Genomic DNA, 20,601 nt, shown 5'->3' on the forward strand with positions numbered 1-20,601 from the left:
TGACTACTGTCTACTGTTTAAATATCACAGGATCTTGCAGACAGACTCAAGAACAGCACCAACTGAATGGATTTAAAAAGCTCAATTTCACCACCCTATCAAACAGTAAGAACATATTTTCAGAAATCTCTCTCAAGTAATTTATGGACAACTAATGAATTTAGTTTATTTGTGGTCATGACAGTCGACTCATTCCTACAGATTATTACACTCTACCTAAACCAAAATACTTTGAAAATGCTATGAAAGCTAGGTTCAGTTGTCAACTTGGCCAGGTGTTGGTGCCCACTTGTCCTGTTGCTGTGGACTTAAATCATCAGCATGTGAACTTCATCTATAACTGATTACAACTGCCGTCGTGGAAGTACCTTCCCCAATGGAAGAGAGAGGAAGCATGCAGAGATGACACAGACCCAGACGTTTGAAAACGCAGAGAGGAAACACCCAAGGGAAAGCCATTTGAAACAAGAAGCCAGGAGAGAAGTAGAGCAAACCTCATCGTCATCGTGTACCTTCCCATGAGAAAGAGGAACCCAGATGAAAACTAGGTGCCTTTCCTCCAAAGAACTGTAAATTTGTAAGTAAATAAATTCCCTTTATAAAAGCCAACCCATGTCTGGTATACTGCATTCCAGCAGCCTTAGGAAACTTAAACTTCAGTTAAGAATTTGTATTTGAGAAGTAAATATTTCTGCTCCTCAGTAGCTGAAATGCAGATTTATACTTTGGTATAAATTCTAAATGGTAACTGCTGAAGCATTATATTAATTTTAAAAGTACTTGTTTTTATTTGTTTAGAATAATTATAATGCAATTAAATTCTTCTAAAATATCTATAGCTCTAGGGTTATAACACAACACATTTTTACAGGATTACAATTCCCTTTTTAACATAAAAGAATACTAAAAAAGAAAAAGAATTATAAATAGAACCATCTGTGTAACCTGAAGACAATAAATCATAAAGCTGACTGAGAAAACGTTTTACAATCTTGCAATATTCCTGAATTCAAGACCAGAAAATAGTTCTTGTCACTGCAACCTAATCTAAACCACTACTGTGGGCATCCCTGATATCAAATAAGACATTCTCTGCACCTACCCCAATACTGATTATTAAGACAGAATACTATAAAGTAAAATCCTAAATGCATATGAGTGCTATTGTTTCATCTCCTTTAACCGTGCAAGAAATTGCTTAATAAGCTTGTGTGAGATGTTAGATGGCTAAGCAGTCTAGAGTGAGCAAAGTAACACTAATTTGACAACGGTAAAAACTTTGATCTCATATCAAAGACCAAACTTTCTGTTAAAACATTGACAGATTATTTCAACAGGATTCATTTCTTATTTATTCCAAGACTTTTCTTAATGATTACTTCAATCTCACCAAAAATAGACTTCAGGATGCTGTCTGACATCTGCTAGGCAGACACAGGTAAAACACAACTTACAATTCTACTCTTCTCTTATGATAAAACTGTCTTGATTCCCATAAAGCAAAAATGTCACCCCCACCCAACCTGACCCAATATCTGGGTCTTATTAATCAAAGAACCACTAAATTAACCTCCATTAAAACTGTATGAAAGCAAAGTACAACAGGTCTCTAGACGCAGAACTTGTGAAAGCAATCGTACAAGCAGGGTTGGAATTCTTGGCACACATCCACAACGGGTTGGGAGCAAAAGCAGAGCTCTTGCTCATTACTAGTAAATTGCAAAGAGAGAAGAGGGCACCGAACAAAGAAGTATCCTTTAAAATAAGATTTTCTGGGATGACTGACTAAACCATCTCTAAAAGCAATTCCAAAGGAAAAGAATAAAAAATTATTACAAACAATGGCAACATTATTTGATCCATTTCATGGGGATCAACTTTGAAGAATACTCCACATTTGGACAGACGTCTATCAAGTTCTGATGTGACTAGCTCAAAATCAGTTTTATACTGATGAAATTGTACAATTCTCTAAAATGGCCATTAAAGGAAGATAAAAACCAAGTGCTTGTCTGAATCAACCACCATCCCCACAAAAATGAAAGATTTTTTAGCTAAAATAAAAAATAAATAAATAGAAAGACTTTATTCAGGCTCAAGCTCAGTAACTTTAATATTTAAACTTAAGTCAAAACTGAGACTGCCCCCACTTCCTCCAAACTAACTCCTTTCTTATATTCTAAAAGGCATTTTATCTTTTCCAATGTTATTCCCATCACCTGGGTTCTTGTTACCATCTTTAGACAGGCTTGCTTTATTAATTATCTTTCTTTTCCACATCTTTCATCTTTTCCTCTGTGTCTCTACTACTGTTGCTCCTAAGTCTACAAATACAAATGAGGACCTCCCTTTCTAAAGTATTTTCTTTAATCTACCTGTCAGGCTCTTTTCCTTCTCATTCCCCCACCTTCACACTTGCTTCAACCTTCAACTGAAAAGTGTCTATGCTTGCTATCTTGCCATTCATTCATTCCTAAATCTACTAAAATCCAGATTCTGCTGTCAACAAATCAAATATAATTCTACCCATGAACTATCGGGCTGCCCAAATAACAAACATTTTTAACTTCTTTTACTCCCTACCACTCCTTCAGTGTCCGCCACAATTGTCTGGAAAATCATCACTGTTCTTTATATTTAAATCAAAGAAAGCAAATTATATTGTCTACTTAAAGCATATATAACATATACATTCCCCTCTTAAATGTCTAGGCTTCATGAGAAGCAATCCTGGACCAAAATCAAATTAGTTTTAAATGCACAGAATTTAAAGAATGATGAGTTACATAGTTCAACAATTCTAATTTGTCTATGCAAGAGAAAGATCTTAGAAAGGCTTTTAAACACATTATTAAATGTATTACCATTTAACACACTTGTTTCTTCTCCAATTCATTTCCCATAATAGTCTATATCATCTTGGATTATCTCCCACTTTCAGTTTTTTGTCCCATCTGCTCATTTAAGATTCACATCTATCCCGTTTCTGAAATATTTGTCAATTTAGTATTAGAATTCTGTGTAATACAGGATTGTTTTTTTGGTTTTGTTTTTTTCCCACATGGGCAGGCACCAGGAATCAAACCTGAGTCTCTGGCATGACAGGTGAGAACTCTGCCTGCTGAGCCACCGTGGCCGGCCATACAGCACTGTTTTTTTAAGTTGAAAACTGGGTATTATTTTAACAACACTATTTCTTAATCTAAATTGGCCTGCCCACACTTTAAGTTTCCCACCTTAATAAAAATTAGAATTCAATAAGTTTTGCACTGTTTTTTAAAAGGAAACAAAAAGTCATGCCCAGGGAACCTCTTTTGTAGCTCAGATGTAGCCTCTCTCTCTCTCTCAGCCAACATGGCAAGCAAACTCACTGCCCTCCCCTTCTCTACGTGGGACACAACACCCAGGGGTGTAGACATTCCTGGCAACATGGGACAGAAATTCTAGAATGAGCTGGGACTCAGCGTCAAGGGATTGAAAAAACCTTTTCGACCAAAAGGGGGAAGAGAGAAAAGAGACAAAATAAAGTGTCAATGGCTGAGAGATTTCAGAGTTGAGAAGTTATCCTGGAGGTTATTCTTATGCATTATATAGATTATCACCTTTTTAGCTAAGGTATAACAGAGAGGCTGGAGTGAAGTGCCTGAAAATGTACAGCCATGTTCCAGTAGCCATGTCTCTTGAAGATGATTGTATAATGATACAGCTTTCGCAATATGACTGTGTGATGGTGAAAACCTTGTGTCCGGTGCTCCTTTTATCTAGCTTATGGACAGATGAGTAAAACATATGGATTAAAAATAAATAATAGGGGGAACAAATGTTAAAATAAATGTAGTAGATTGAAATGCTGGTGATGGGGGAGGGGAAGGGGGCTGGAATGTATGAATTTTTTTCTTTTTTCTTTTTTTCTGGATTGATGCAAATGTTCTAAGAAGTGATCGTGGTGATGAATATATAACTATGTGATGATATTGTGAGTTATTGATTATATACCAAGAATGGAATGATTATATAGTAAGAATGTTCATGTTTGTATGTTGTTACATTTAAAGAAAAAAAAATTTAAAAAAGGAAACAAAGAACCACAACTAGAAACTAGAAGTGCTAGCATATATACAACCTCAGTAAGGATTTTCAAGGATAGACTCAGTTATCAGTTGAGTGTCCAAAGAATATCCTTCCTATTCCCCTCTAGCAAGCCACATGCATCCACTCCTTCAAGATCGAACTGAAGTCTCCCCTTCTGGATTTTTTCTGGTCATGAAATACTGTGCTGTCCATATACCTCCCCATTACACTACATGAAATTAAGCCATACATGCAGGTTTTCCCAAGCCCCATTTTAATCATTTCTGACATGTATTCCTCTAAGATTAATCACACATGTCCCAATTTTCTTAGACAAAATATATAAAAAATTTAATATTTCTAAATACTTGTTTATTGGCTACCCCATCCAATCTCACCTCCATTTCCCATTTTCACCTCATTGGAGCTCAGAAGTCCCCATTTACCACACGAAACAGCAAAAAGAAGGCTTGTCTCTATTAGAAAGTGAAGGAGTAAAAGGTACAGGAAAATCTAAGGAGTAAAGAAAATACAGTCTTTCCCTAATGACATCACAGAATCTGACGCTACTCTTCCCTTCTGAATGTTTTAATATCAGCAAAGAGGAAGCTGCAGCAGGACCCCACAAGAAGGGAAGGTAAAACCTGCCTTCAGTCCTCACTACAAAGCTGCCACTCTTTCCACCTCACCTCTGGACGCTTTCTTCAAGCCTCTCTTCAGCCCCTAGGCTATGAGAAGAGGGCACAGAGCTAGGGACATCTTCAGTCCCATTGTCTGAAAGTGAGAAGAGTTTAGGAAGTGCCAATTCTGATTACAAGGATCAGAGGTAAACTACTCCTGGGATTCTAAATGAGAATAATACATGTTAATAATTTTATGGGAAATATGTTCCCAAAAATGCTGCCATAAATACCATTTCAGTTCTATAACACAAGTAATAAGTACAACATAAGGTAAATAAGCCAACCAACACTTGTAACAACTAAAGTCAGGGTGGGTGGTTTTGTAAAAACAAACTTACAAATGCACTCTTTCTAATATTTTTGAATGCTGGAAATCATCTAAATGTAAAATCCCAAACCCATGGATAAAAACTTAAGATACTATTTATATTCAATATGACTAAATATAAAAACTACAGATGGTGGAGCCGCTTTTCTTCCTTCAACAAGGACTAAACAGTATTTTTAGACAGTGCTGCATTACTAAATGGAATATAGAAATTAGCCAGAAGTTGAGTATATATACTCTGTTCAAAACATAGCAAGGGTTGTGACATGCATGTCAGACTAAAACGTGATTTAGTCTTTAAGAAGAAAAAGATATTAAGTACTATTTCTGACATTCCCTGAGACAAATCTCAAAATGTTAACAGAACTGCTATTTAAAGTTCAAAGAACACCCTGAAGTTGCCAAGAACTTAATAGCTTAAACTACTAAATAAGAGTCACAGTTCAATTTCCAGTCTCAACCAGTCACAGTTCAGAGTTGGTAAAGCAAAATCACCCAGCATATTAAAGACACAACATGCAACTGTGAATCATATATACAAATTAAAAGTTGTAACACCTAAAGATGAATTTCAAGTCTGTCCTCTCAATCACAGCTTATTTACGACACATGAGACAACAACAATTTAATCCTCTGCTCCCTAAAAACAAGTACAAAAACAACATAACTGTTATTCATGAAACAAGTAATTTTACAATTATAACTTCCTTGTTAACTGCCTAAGGCCATTCTAGAACTTTAATTGTAATTTGGTATAAGTCTCTTCCTATTAAAAAACATCTAGTCATCCAGAATACTTTTTTTTAAAAGGTACTCAAAATGATTTTTCACATTTCTTGCATCCATATCCACCAAGTTTACAAAGGAGAAACTGAGCCACGGAACCATTACTCAATCAATCACATCTGACTAGTCACTATCAAAAACTGTGAATACAACTCAAGTTTCCCTATTACCAGCTCACTATCCCTTTTACTGGGCTCAACGAAAGTAATCTTACAGCTAAAGTTTGAGCAAAAGCCCTTCTGTACTGCTTAAAGAATGAAAACAAAGGAATCCTGACCCTGGATCAAGTTTCAAATGAAACCCCAGGAGGATCCCTAAATCTATAGGTTGCCTATCATGCTGGAGAAAGTCTAAATACTAACTTAATTCTTATTACTTAGCGGTATAACAGGCACACATCCCTTGATCAGTTCAAATTATCTTTAATGAAGGTTTGCTAGAATTCACCTACATATTACCAAGCCACAATACATACTGCCTAAATAATAAATATTCAGAATACAGAACTAAACATTTAAATAAGTGCAAAGAAAAACGACATAGTAATGATATAGCTTTTACAATATCCCTGTGTGATTGTGAAAACCTTGTGTCTGATGCTCCTTTTATCTAGGATATTGACAGATGAATAAAAAATATGGATAAAAATAAACAAATAATAGGGAGGACAAAGGTTAAAATAAATTGGGGAGATGGAAATATAGTATTCAATGAGAAGAAGGGATAAGGGGTATGGTATATATGAGTTTTTTCTTTTCTCTTTTTTATTTCCTTTTCTGGAGTGATGCAAATGTTCTAAAAAAATTATCACAGTGATGAATACACAACTATGTGATGACATTGTGAGCCACTGATTGTACACCATGTATGGGATGTTTGTTTGTTAGGGATGTTTGTATGTTAATAATGTTTGTATGTTTGTAGGTTAAGTTTTATCAATAAAAATATATATATTTTGTAATGACATACTTGTGAGCAGGACCTAAATGGGCAAAGAGAACTCACTTGGGGAATAAGATTGAAAACAGTAGTCCAGCAATTCATTCATTTAACAAGTAGTTAATGAGACCCTAGTTATGTAAAGAATGCAAAGATGATTTAGACAGTCACTGCCCTACAGAAGCTCATATCCTTATCAGAAGTACAAAGAAGGTACACATAAGGAACAAGCCTGACTAGCTTTGCCTGCGGGAGTTGCAGAAAAAGTCATATGTGAACTACTTAAAGATGAGTAGAACTGTGCCAGACATAAATGTATTTTCACTAGGAGCTGGCTCCAAATGTTGCAGAGTTAGACACACCTGTGTTTCACTGTTGATCTTTAGGACATTAAAATTCAATCACGAGAACTGCCAATACAAAATTTTTTTCCAAATCAGTTCTACTCGTTTAAATATCTTATTTATTAGCTTTCAAATTAAGCTCAGATGAATTTAATCATCATTCCTATTTAAAGATTTGGAACTATATGAGGAAGCTTCATGTGTCCTATGAAAAAACACTTTCTCCTAAATTTATCAATATTCTTTGGGGGGGAGGGGAATCAGTAATTTTCATGCAGTTTAATACCCTTTTAGGTTATTATTGTTTGAAACCACCACTCAATATTATCAAAAATTCCGATTTTATTTAAAACAAATCATTTCCTCAAATTTAACTAGAAATTCAAATAAATGTCAAACATATTCAATGAAGCCAGTGATTTTATACAAACTAACTTAATTATTATAGTAAAAAGATCTAGAGACAATTTTTAAAAAGTGATATTTACCTACAAGTTGACCTAATTCTCTGTATCTTTCCTTATTCATTTTTGTTTTGTTTGTTTTGTTTTGTATGCTGTGCGGTAGGGGTTACATTTCATTCTTTTCCATGTGGCTATCCCATTATCGCAGCACCACTTGTTGAATGCTTTTTGGGGGAGGAGTGCATGGGCCGGGAATTAAACCTGGGTCTCCCACATAGCGGGAGAAAATTCTACCACTGAACTACACATACACCCCCTCCTATGTTAAAATTAAATTTTAACATAATCAACTCAACTGGTTCCTTTAACAGTATTGGAATTTTATCATACTGGAAACAAGGAAAAATGTAGAAAGCTGTCAGCAAAAGCTCTGTTCTGTTTTGCAGCAGTGGAAATAAAGTTTTAATAAGTTTCTACCACAATTCATCTAGAATGAGAAAATAAACATTCATAAATATACATAATAATCAAGAATATGGAGATACCAATGAAAAACTTTCCCTTGAACATATTAGAATCTCCTCTCATCTATAAAGAAAAGAGAGGAAAAAAGTCATCTTTTCTTCAGCCCAGAATCTAAATGCACTCTAAAAGATATTTTACAAACTTAAAAAAAAGTTCTTAAAAAAAATTACATTCCAACAAACATAACTAAAACATGCTATTATAAATGCAAGTAAAACAGAAGTTCCTAAAAGTGGAATATTATAGACAATTCATAAGGATAGAATCTCTTCTATTCTACAGATGATTTTAAAACAACATAGTAGTCTAGAGCAACTGTCTCTGAAATAGAATTAAGCTGATGTATACAAGTGACTTTATACTAAACAAAAACTGGGCAAGCACATTTTACTCATGCAAATGAGTCTGAATTTACAATTCCCCGTTTGTGTTAATATTTACCAAGATTAATGGAATATCATCTCTCCTATGTAATGAAGTGAATTCCCCCAACAGAACAAAGCTAACACCTTCAAATCTTTCAAATAAACAATGAAAGCATATACTATAAAAGGAAATTATCTAAACGTGATCAGAAAGAAGTTAAATGACACAAGAGGGGAAAAAAGTCCTAAATTCCAAGACCATTTATTACAAATATCGGTTCACTCGTTCTAAAACTCTAAGCAAGTCCTATGAAACAAACAATATAGTCTTTTTTAAGGCTACCTAGTTTAGTTGCCTCACTTTATAATGCATTAAATGTGATTTCTCAAAATAAGAATGTCTACAAAAAAACAAAATAGAAATTCTAGTGGCCAACACTAACACACAGGTTTGTAAGGCAGATTGGCACACAATACATTTTGAATAAATGACTCTAACAGCAATATTGAAGGCATCTTTTTTCTCCATTTCTAATAGTTACAATGTACAATTCAGTAATAGTTATAATACCCTAATATTCAACCATACTACTAACCCTCATAAACTTTGTCTAATCTCTCTGACTGGGTAGCTCTGGTGAGATAAATGTATCACTCACTTTCAGAAAAAAAAACTCAATATTTCTATTACTAGATTAAAGGACAAGAACATTATTTCCTTCAATCAAAAGTAAGTCAAACGGGGAGGGCCACGGTGGCTCAGCAGGTAAGAGTGTATGCCTGCCATGCCCGAGGACCCGGGTTCGATTTCCGGTGCCTGCCCATGTGAAAAAAAAAAAAAAGTCAAACGGTTTCAAAGAAATATTTAGTCTATCTCTGAATCAAACACTGAGGGAAAGATAGCTGAATCAACTCTGAGTTCATAAAAAATACTCCACATAAAAAAATCTCATTATTTAACTTGAGATAAGATTTTCATCTCAATTTTAAGTAATTTCACAAACATAACTATAGAGCATACTTATCATTTACAAATGGTTATAACTTATAGCACATAGTACAAACTGGTGATGGAGCATCTTCTTTATTAATCTCAAGAGCAGAGGAGGTCTCTGAAAGTGTTTGATGAATACAATTAACTTGCAATTAACTAGGCTAAATTAGCCAGAAAACAAACAAACAAAAGAATCAATTTTTCCATATGAAATTAATACAATCCACTACTATAACTTATGCTACAGAAAGGAATGCCTAAAGATTTTTTTTCCAAATGAATACCTAATATATCCATGGAAAAAAAAATGACCAAAGCATGCCAAAGAAAATGATAACCTATATATATAAGCACCAAGTATAAGATCAATAAACACTTACTGACATACAGGTATACACACACACACACACACACACACACACCTCCATTATTCTCACAATGAAACAGATCCGATCTAACTTTCTCCCAATAAGCACTCTAACCACTAAACCAGCACAATACTTTGTAGCATTCAGGACTTAGGTAGATTATTTTCTTTTTAAAACTATGAACTCATCACATGTATTAATGGCTCTTTAAAATGGTCCAGTAAACTGTTACACTATGCCTTAAACTGCTGTCTATTATGTACTTAAAAATATTTACTAGCAATTGGAGGTTAATATGGCAACAATCACCAAGCGGCAATTACTGCTATTAAAAATATATAAATACTGTAACACCATGTGCTATTAACAACAAAATACCAAACAGAAAACACACATTAGCAAACTATAAACATTTTCATCAAAGAAAATTACTATCATGAAAAAAAAGATGCTTTAAATGTAAATACTAAAATTGGGACAAAAAGTACCCCATGCATGTATTGTGGCACTTAAGAAGATTACAGAAATCATTCATTTTTCTTCATTTTCATTTGATGGTCCTCCTATTTGGTACTGGCTCACAAGTGTACATTTCAAAGTTGCTACAATTACAAGTGTCTTCTCTTTCTGCAAAAAAAATAATCTCTTAAGAGAAAAAAAGAAATCAGCTCTCAAAAACAAATCACTTTAAAAGATTCATATATAGAATTAAAGGTCCTCAATAGGAATTAAGTACTAATGTGTGTACTTGTGTGTATGTGTTTTAATTCAGGGAAGAATTTGAGATCGTCCAATTACTTACATTCAGGAAGATTCTAGGCAAATAAAACATGAATGTGGGGCATACATATCTAAGAATCAGATCACTCTCCTTATGTCAAGAATACATTATTAAGTCTACTAAAAAAAAACTGCTTTTCTCCATATTATCTCAATAATGAAGCAAAACCGAAAACACACTTTAGACCTTAGATGTGGAAATTTCAGTATGTCCTCCCACAAAGGTGAATTCACATAGGGTACACTGTTGCACTTCCCAAAAAGGCAGATTTAACACAGTTAACTGAATTATAACTGAATCAATATATAACAAGAATCACCTATATATGTGATGGACACATGAGAAAAACCATTCCGAGTGCCCAAAGCACAACCAGGCATGTATTTAACAAAGTAGATACAAATCTCACAACAGTAAAAATAAGAAACAGGTACCATGGTCCATATCATACATACACAATGACATTTTTCACATTATAGAAAAACGGGGTTGGGAGAAGGTGGGGAGAGAATTTAGGAAATTTGATGGCAGATGGTAGAAATGTAAAAATCGGAAAACAAAATCAGTAAAGCACTGGCAGAAATCTTAAGGCACCTAATTGCGCAATCAACTTTTGCTAAGCCACAATGAACCCCTCAAGGTAACTGAAAGTGGGTGGGTCATTACTGTGATACAGAACTTTAATCTCTAGTTTATATTTCAATCTATACCAATGAGTATCTAGGTAAATTCACTATAAACAACTCTGCTCAAAGAAACAGCAGACCAAAAGAAAAAATATGCTAGTATCAAGCATATAAAGAGTTCTTATAAGTCATGCTTTATTTTGAACAGGAAATGAAATCCCCTCTGGAATTATCAACTATCATATATAATGTATTAGGGAACTTATTTTTTAATACTTTATGTTGTTGCTGCATGTGATTTTCAATGAAAATTCTTAATTTGGAATCAGAAAAATGTACAATAATAAAGTTTTTTTTAACTGATAATTTTTAAAAATTAGCACCCTTTATGTACAGGGAAGGCAACAAATAGACTCTCTAATGTCTTAAACAAATCAACATACCCATTTCTGTGGTTACGATTTTAAAGTTACTACCTGAAAAGTCATTCTTTAAAAATATACATATATATTAAAAAATCAGTTCCTTGTTTAAAAAGATTTAGGGTAGAAATACCCAAAGCACAACCTTTGGTTAGACATTACAAAGTACAGAATCCTCTCCTATAAAACTATTTGTTTCTCCAAAAGAATCTCAATCTTTTCTCTACATGACTCTCATTTAAAAGATAAAAGAAGATAAAAGAAATGACACATCCTAGAGACTGCCTATACATATCATATATTGTCAGTTGTCTAAGGAATCTACCATATAAAAATTAGCTACATATACACAAGCCATTAGTCCTCAGCATGATCTATGGTAATTTGGGGGATCTTTCTTCACTAATATTGGCCTATTTGGTTATTTTAATTACCTGTGAAAGTGTCAGTGTGGTCATCCGCTGCCAAACAACACTTTAAATATCCCTTAATCAATATCTGCTAATCTATGAAACTCCCTGGACCTGGCTGATGGTAAATGGTAGACAGAGGGGGGAAAAAAAAGAGGAGGAATATAGAGTTTTATTCCCATATGGTAAAAAAATCTTCTGAGTAAAAAAATCTACTGAGAGTAAGAATCCCTGCATATAACTGAATTTTACGATTAAATATCTGAATAAAAATGCTTGAAGAAAAAGAAAGAAACCTGATCCTACTATAATGGAAGCACAGACACTATGTCACTCAGTCTTTGTAGGTTAAAAAAATCGCATGTGTTGTTTTCTTTGAGCTGCATAAATACTGTAACATATTTAATAAAATAGCACTTCCATTTGAAAAGTTGGCATGAATTTGCATTTCTTCACTGGTCTCAAAGAAAAAAAAATCTATGCCACCCATAATTAAATATAACTAATTACACTTTGAACACTAAATTATTTATCCAGTATTAACAAGGATTAAGAGGAAATGATGCTTCTATTTACCACAGAGGTTACAAAAAAATAATTTCCAAAATGAATGCTCTCCAAAAAGCAGTCACCTCAAAACAGGGTACACAACTTAATATAAGTTGGTTTTTGTTAAGGCTAAATTAAATAAATCCTTTAGCCAATTTTCTAATTATATTCTACCCCTGAAACATAATTACCTTACATCTGTTTACAAATCTTTGCTCAATATTTAAACAAATTCGTATTCTCACGGGCACATAGCTATACATACAGTAACTCATGCACAAAGCACATATTTAAAGACCACGCACTGCAAATTATTAGCTTAAACGCCAGGTTTAACAATGTGAATGTTTCCAGAGGTAGGTAATACGACCCAATAAAAAGCAAAGATGGCATTTACCACCAACTGTCACTGCCAACACCAGGAAAGAGTTGGGGGAGTCCTACACGTTTTTAATTTCGACGAATCTAGACGCTGTCATCGGGTGCCAGGTTTCTACGAGAACAATTGACACCCCAACTGCTTCAAGATTAAGGCGATTCAAATCCGAAGGAAAAGTTGTCAATTATCAGAGAGAGAGCGAGCGAGAGAGGCCAAGGCAGATAAAAGCGATGTTATCACACCGCTCAGCTTGTTGCTTTTGTGTATGTGTGTGGATTCGTTGTTAGGACAGAGAAAACAGTTTTTAAAAGACACGGGAAGAAAAAAAAGAAAAAGCCTTCTCCACCTTCTACCGGCTCGGTGCCTTGGCTCCAGTGTAGTAAGCCCCGAGAGGCAGGCGGCTGTCGATGTTTACAATCTCAGGAGCTTCGGTGGCAAGAGTCCTTTACTGACACAATCGCATTCAATCAACTGCTTTCGGGCGAAATTGCAGGTGTCATTACGGAATTAAAAAAAAAAAAATTCAAAAGGCAGGCGAGCGGGCAGCCGATCCGACTGGGGCGAAAAGGCTGCTTATCTTCGGCGCGGGCAGCAACAAGGCAAAGCCTTCCACACTTAGGGAAAAGGGGGGAAAGGGGAGGGGAAGGGGGGGTGTGACTGCAACAGAGGGTGGGCGTTCGAAGTGCGACCCAGAATCCGCAGCTCTGAGACTTCCACATGCAAATTCCACGCCGAGCGCCGTGCTCACAAATGATTTTTAAAGAGCCAAATAAACACTGGATGGGATCCAAGGCGAGGAGAGACGATCCAAAAGGGGGAGAATCGACGAGAGGCGAACGGCGGGGAGAAATGCGGGAGGGGCGAAGTCGCGGCGGCGGGAGGAGAAAGTTGGTCGGTGGCGGAGGTCGGCGACTGAGGTCGGGGGACCCCCACCCCCACCCCGGCACGACCCCCTCCTCGCAGCTAGGCTACTCACCAGCGAGAAGAGGTTGGAGTGACAATCCTCCAGGCTCGCCCCGTTCGCCACCCAGTTCGCTGCCGCAGTCATGATCCTCCGCGAGCCCGGCCGCCAGAGCGGGGCATGTCGGAGCGAGGCGTCCGAGGCGAGGCCGGGCCGGGCGGCGGCGCCTCGCCGCGGAGCGCGGGGCGGCCCGGCAGCAGCAGCAGCCGCAGCCGCAGCCGCCGCCGCCGCCGCCGCCGCCGCCGCCGCCGCCGCGCTGAGGGAGGGCGGGAGGGCCGGCTGGCGGGCGGGAGGGAGGCGCCGCAGCGACGCCGCGCCGGGGGCGGCGGGCCCGGGCTGGCGTGGGGTGGGGGGGAGGTCCGCGGCGGCCGCGCGGCTCCTTCCTGCTCCGCGGCGGCGGCGGCTTCGGCGGCGGCGGCGGGGGGCGCTGTCCGCGCTGCCCGGCGCCCTCCCCGCCTCTCAGGGCCGCCGCTGCCTCCCGGACCGGAGATGCGGGCCGGTCGCCGCCTCCGCCTTCCCTGCTCCTCAGCCGCCGCCGCCGCCTTGTTTATCTCCAGCCACCGACTCCTCCTCGGCCCCCGCCGGCGCGTGAGGGGTGGCGGGCCCCGGAGCCGCCGCCGCCGCCTCGGAGCCGCCGCCGCGGAGCGCGAACTCGCGAAGGGGGGGGTGCGGACGAAGCCAGCGGGCGACCCCGGCAGCCGAGCGACGTCCCCTCCTTCCTCTTCCTCCCCCACCCCCCCCTCCTCCCCAGTCAGCCTCGCTTCTCCTCCCTCCCCCGGCTCGCTAGCTCTGACAGCAATGGCGGCCGCCGACCGCGGCTCGGCCCGCCATTGGCTAGCGCTGCGGCACGTGACGGGCGCCGGCCGCGCGGGGGGGCGTGCGGGGGCGGGGCCCAGAGCGGCGGCGGCGGCAGCTCGCGGGAGGCGCTGCTGAGCCGAGTGCGGCGGATTCTCAGGCCGGGAAGAGGGAGGGAGACGGAGAGCCAGAGAGGGACAGAAAAGAAGTGCTGGCGGCCCGGCTTCCCAGCTCCCCAGCTCCCCAGCTCCCCAGCGAGGTGCACCCTGCCGACTTGAGGTTGCCGTGGGCTGCCCCGCGTAGGCGCCGGGCCCCGCCCCTTCGGGGTGCTGAGATCTTTGCGGAGTGCCCCGGGGTGCTGCGGGGCGCGACCACGGACCCCGGAACGCCCGCTGCGGCCGCAGTGGAGAGCACGGGGTCCCCTCCCTTGTGACCCGGCCTCCCAAACCGGCTGGCGTGGCGGAAGCTAGCTGTGAGCCACGCCGCGAGTCCGAGTGTTCTGGCGAGCGTCTCAGGGAAAAACCTGACTCCGGAAGGTGGGTCTGCATTTTATAGATGAGAAAATTGAAGCACAAAGAAATTAAGTCACTTGCCCGAGGTCGCACTACAGGGAAAAGGAAGAGCCGACATCGGAATCCAGGCACCTCGCCCGGGATATTCACAGCTGCCGTTTACTGAGCGCTTACTGTATACCAGGTACTAGGCGTTTAATACATAAATGCTTCTTGAGACCTCACTGCTAGGCACTGTGTGCATCCATTCATTCTTATTCATTGCACAAAAGTTTCCTGAGCGCTTGCCATCTGCCACAATATGTTATAACTGATTTCCCCACTTATGTGCCAGGCACTGTGCTCAGGCTATGTTGGGAGCAGACCTACCCTCCTGACTCCATTCAATAAACGTTTCCTGAGACTGTATAGCTTTGGAATTCGGTTGGCGCCAGTATGAATAGTCTCTGTCCCAGTCTTCAAAGTGTGCACTCCCTGCAAAGGTGGGGAGGAAAAAACTTCACTAATATGTCCTCAAACGTGGAAGAGCTAGCTCTTTCAAGGAGACTAGACTAAAAGAGAGGAGAGAGTTGGAAAGGGGATTAGTTAAGAGGTGAACTGAGACTTGGAACTCTCCCAAACACTGCTAAAGTAAAACCCATGAGCAGCATGTTATACTACCTGTTATTATCACAACTGACACTATGTTACAATTCCGCGGACACTGTGTTATGAAGGATGTGCGTACATTATTTCACATGATCCTCATAACAACCACATAGAGCAGACACTTGTTATTATCCTTGGACTGTAATAAAGTGAGGATCAGAGGTATGCAGTGACATCTCCAAGGTATCTCAGTTAGTGAATGGCAGAGCTGGTTTCAAACCCAAATCTGTTAGGCTCCAGAGCTAGGGCATGAATCCAGGAGGCTCTGTGGGCAGATGCTAGACCAGAAGCCAGGTGACTGCTGGCCTGGAGCTGGCTTTGCCTCCCTGATGATGTTGCTTTAACCAAAAGAATTTAACTCTCATTTCTAATCTGTCAGAGATGGATCCTAATTACTGATCCACCAACCTCAGGGCAATGTCGTGAATGTATATTAAGATTACTGGTTTTGAAAGTTTAGAAAAAATGCCAAAGCAGTTTGTCAACATGCTTGGTGTTACTTAGGCCTAAACAATAAGATGGTACGACAGTCTACCCTTATTCACATTCCATGTACTTACACCCCAGATGGGCTTCATCCTACACACCTACCTGGTTACCAAGCGCTCATTCTTCAGCAATTTAAAAAAAAAAATCTCACAGAGCAAAATCCAGTATTGCAGAATAGGAAATACATACGACTTTTAAATGTATAAAAAGATGCTCGACCTCATTCATCATAAGAAAAACAAATTAAAACCAGAATAAGTATTGGCCATATTTTTAAAATTTAGATACATGTTGAGGGAAGCAAGGCTCTCCTACATTTTACTGGAAATATAAATTGGCACCACAGCTTTGGATGTTGATTTGATGAATATCAGATTTTAAAATGTACATCCCTTTGACCCAGCAATTCTACTTCTAGGAGTTTATCCAACAGATAGACTTGTACAGAAGCACAAAGACCTGCAGTGCAAGGGCATGGCATTGTTTGTATGGTGAAATCTAGAAACAATGTATGTGTTCATCACTTGGGAAGTGGTTAATAATATAATCTCAAGCAACCACTAAAAATACCCAGTTAGCACTATGTGTACTAATATAAAATAATTTCAGAATATATTCTTAATAGCGGTAACTCTGGCAGGTTACACAAGACACTATTATCGGTTGCCTCTATGGAGGGGGGACTGGGGACCTGGAAGTCGGTGGGAAGAATTACTATGCTTTTTGCATTTCCTTTTCTTTTTCTTTTTTTAAACCAAATGCATATATTACCTATTCAAGGCAGTATGTTATAAACAACAACAAATAAAAACCTCATCCAAGGAGATTTCTTTGGCTGTCGAAGCCAAGGCACCAAAATGGGAGAAAAAAGGCCAGAAGTGTGGAGTGTGGTTGCCCTGGCAACATGAGTACAGAAAGAGAACCCAGGGGAATCCGATTCTAGTCCCAGGTGCACCCCTGAGCAGCCTGGTGACCTTGGACAAGCTACTTAATCTCTCTGGGCCTCAGTTTCCTTCTGGGTGAAAAAGGGTGGCCTGGGTGAGCCTTAAGGTCATTTCTAACAATGAATTTTTTTGATTCTCTGCACAGTTGAGATCACTGATTAAGATCTGCAGAGTTCTTTCTCAATAGAGAAAGCAATGGGAGTTGACGGAAGGCCTCAGGAGATAAAATTAAAACAAAAACAAAATCCTCAATTATCTAATAGGAAGTATTAAAGAAAGGAACTAAGCACCAGGGCTTCTAAGTGCAGTTCCCTATGTCAGAGACACCTCTTAAGCATCCTCGGGACTTAGTTTCTCCATTTGTGAGAGTGCCTTTCCTAGGCAGGAAACAGAAATTCTACTCAGCACAGGTCTCAGGCCGCCTTCTGAGAATGACAGGTTAGTTCCTTTTCATGGTTACCAAATGTAATGGCAGAGTGAAAATGGAAGCAAAAATATGACCAAAGGAGGAACCATCTATTAGGAAGACTAACCGGAGGCCTCAGCAGCTGCAGAGAGAGCATTTTGTAAATGCTAAAGACGCACCTGGGTTCCACTCTCTGCTCTGCCCCGAGCTAGCTGTGCAGCCTTGAACAGGTCATTTAACCACTGCGACCCTATTTCTTCCCATGCATTGGCCTCCCAGGGTGAAACCGCAGGGAAAGTTCTTAGGGCAATGCCTGGCCCCAGGGGCAGTAGTCAATAAATTATAACAATCATGCTCACTTTCCATCTTTATACAAGAGAAATCATCACCCAATCCCATTCCTGAGGGATTTTCCCTTCTAACCTAAACTTTACTGGATTTGTGACCTTTCATATTACAAAAGTACAAAATGCTAGCTTTAGCAAGTCAAACAAAACACATTTCCAAAAGGAAATCCTTTTCTCTCTGCCCTACTTGAGGTAGAGAGAAAGTTGCAAATCCTTACTCTCCTTCCTCCTTGCTCCTACCGATGAATACATTTCTAAGGGAATTTTTATTACATTTCATGAAAACGGGATCATGCCACATACATTTCTCTGCAATCTGCTTTTTTTTCACTTAACATTCTATCACAAATACACCTCTAGGCCTATATAGCTCGCTCTAACTCATTCTTTTATTAGTTGTGTAATGTTTCATAAAACACCTGTGCCATAATTTATCCAATTATTTCCCTATTCCTAAGCATTCAGGTGGCTTCCATTTAAACAAGGGTGCAGTAAATATCCTTATCCATATATCCTTATGTACTGACACTTTTATTTCTGTCGAGTAAAGTCCCCAAAATCGGATTGCTTTTTTATTGTTAATAAAGGTATATTTTATTATTAATAAATACAGCCAGAAGACTTTCTCCAAAGGCTGTGGCAATTCACTCCCTCAAATAATATGGAAAGAGTATCCACTCCCTCACAACCTTGCCAGTGTTTGGATGTTGCCAATCTTTTACTTTTTGCCCACATGACGGATGAAAAGTGGTATAATTGTTGTTTACATTTGCTTTCCCTGAACTCTAGTTAGGTTGATCTTCTTTTAGGTGTCTTGACCATTTGCATTCCCTCTTTTTTTCTTTTTTTTTTTAAGGAAACAAACAATACACTTAGAACCACCAAAAATGGATATCTTAGTTTAACCATAGACATATTTAAATAAAGTGTATCTATATAATCATTGTAAAGCCTGTATTTGAGCAGTAAGTTTCATAAAGCAACTTAAAATTAAGGCAACAAGGAAAAAATCTACAAATTCAAATAGCAAAGTTCTTAAATTCTAAGTATTAAAACTCTAACTTAGATACCATTTAATCAGCTGTCAAAACTGTGAATGTTCTCAAAATATCAAGTAGAAAGTTCTTACAAATATCTGCATTGCTAGAGTAATGACCTATGTTACTAAATTTTTCCTGATTTCTGGAAAATTGCATTCCCTCTTGATTACTACTCAAGCCAGCAGCTTAGACATAAAAGAACCACATGTAGTTCTGAAAAGACCAGTACAGGGCTTGGCACAATGGAAAACACTACTCTATGGTCGCTCTTACCTAGGGCGGACAAAGTAATTCATTCCATAATTCCATAAAAATTTTCTGGGCAGTGCCATACGGTAAACCTATCCTTTTCATTCCTTCAGTTTCATAATTCAATTTTTAAGTTGATGTTTAAAGTTCCCACTGAGAGAATGGTCTTGGACCAATCAAGCTACAAGTGCCTTGGGCAATGATAGCTTTGCTCATAACCACCAAGGATTTCCTAATTGTTCCAACCTCTCTCCTAAGACAGTGCAGAAGATGAAGTAGAGACAACAGAAATCATTATTGGTGTAGAGCAGCAATACCTGTGAGTCCATGGTTGAAGTATGATTAAGAGCAAGAGCTTTAGAGTTGAACAAGAGCTGGTTCAGATCCTAACTCTGCCACTTACTCTCTTGATTACCTTGGGCCAGTGACTTAACCTCTATGTGCCTCAGTTTCCTCACCTCTAAAATAGGGCCATACTCATATCTGCCTCCTAGAGTTTATTGTGAGCGTTCAATGAGTTAATGAACATAAAGCACTCAGCACCTACCTGGCACATAGTAGGTATTCAATAAATGTGAGGCACATTATTTATTTATTAATAAATAAATTATTAAGACCAGGGACTCCTTTTTATAAAATGTAGGAGACTGAACTCTAAGAAACACCTTCAAAGAAATAATTTAAGGAATGATTTGAGTTGTTAAAAAAAATTCCAATGAGCTTAAATTAACTGAGTTCAGTGGCATTTTACCTATTTCTTTTGCAGGCATAAGGAGGATTCTTTTGCTTCAAGTAAGACTGATTTCAGTAGCCTACAGTGAATTACTTTCAAATGACCAATAATGAGGAATAAAGAAGTGTGTGTGAACAATGTCTCCTGATACTTTTCTTTGCACTGCTGCTTAACCAAAAAAAAGGTGACTTTATTCATAGTTTCACCCTCCACTAAGTTACCTACATATTGCAGGCTTTGGCCATGCCAGGTGCTGAAACGTGTCACCTGGGACTAAATTCTTTTTCCACCGGACACACATACACACTCAGCCTGAAACCTGAAAAGACTCAATGTACAAGAGCCAACTCAGGCTTTAGGGTGAACAAAATCATTTTGAAGGGAGGCAAGTGTTCACAAGATAGATTCTGTAACTTTTCCTCTCCATGGGATGTGCAAGTGTGAATTCAGGGCTCATGAAAGAAAAAGCCTGCTCGGGTGACTGGGAGTCAGGCTGTGCTTTC

At 39.1% G+C, this 20,601-nt stretch overlaps 1 protein-coding gene across 1 annotated transcript in view; it reads right to left on the bottom strand.

Moving 5' to 3' along the window:
- MED13L (mediator complex subunit 13L) overlaps nucleotides 1-14,090 on the bottom strand; it is a 359,884-nt gene extending 345,794 nt beyond the window's left edge. Inside the window, exon 1 of the mRNA XM_077159929.1 lies at nucleotides 13,951-14,090. Within this exon, the coding sequence (XP_077016044.1) occupies nucleotides 13,951-14,022 (72 nt within the window). The 5' untranslated portion in view covers nucleotides 14,023-14,090. The remainder of the gene's footprint in view (nucleotides 1-13,950) is intronic.
- Nucleotides 14,091-20,601: the final 6,511 nt, after the last annotated feature.

Source organism: Tamandua tetradactyla, chromosome 5 (assembly GCF_023851605.1).
Source record: "Tamandua tetradactyla isolate mTamTet1 chromosome 5, mTamTet1.pri, whole genome shotgun sequence".
Classification (NCBI taxonomy): Eukaryota; Metazoa; Chordata; class Mammalia; order Pilosa; family Myrmecophagidae; genus Tamandua; species Tamandua tetradactyla.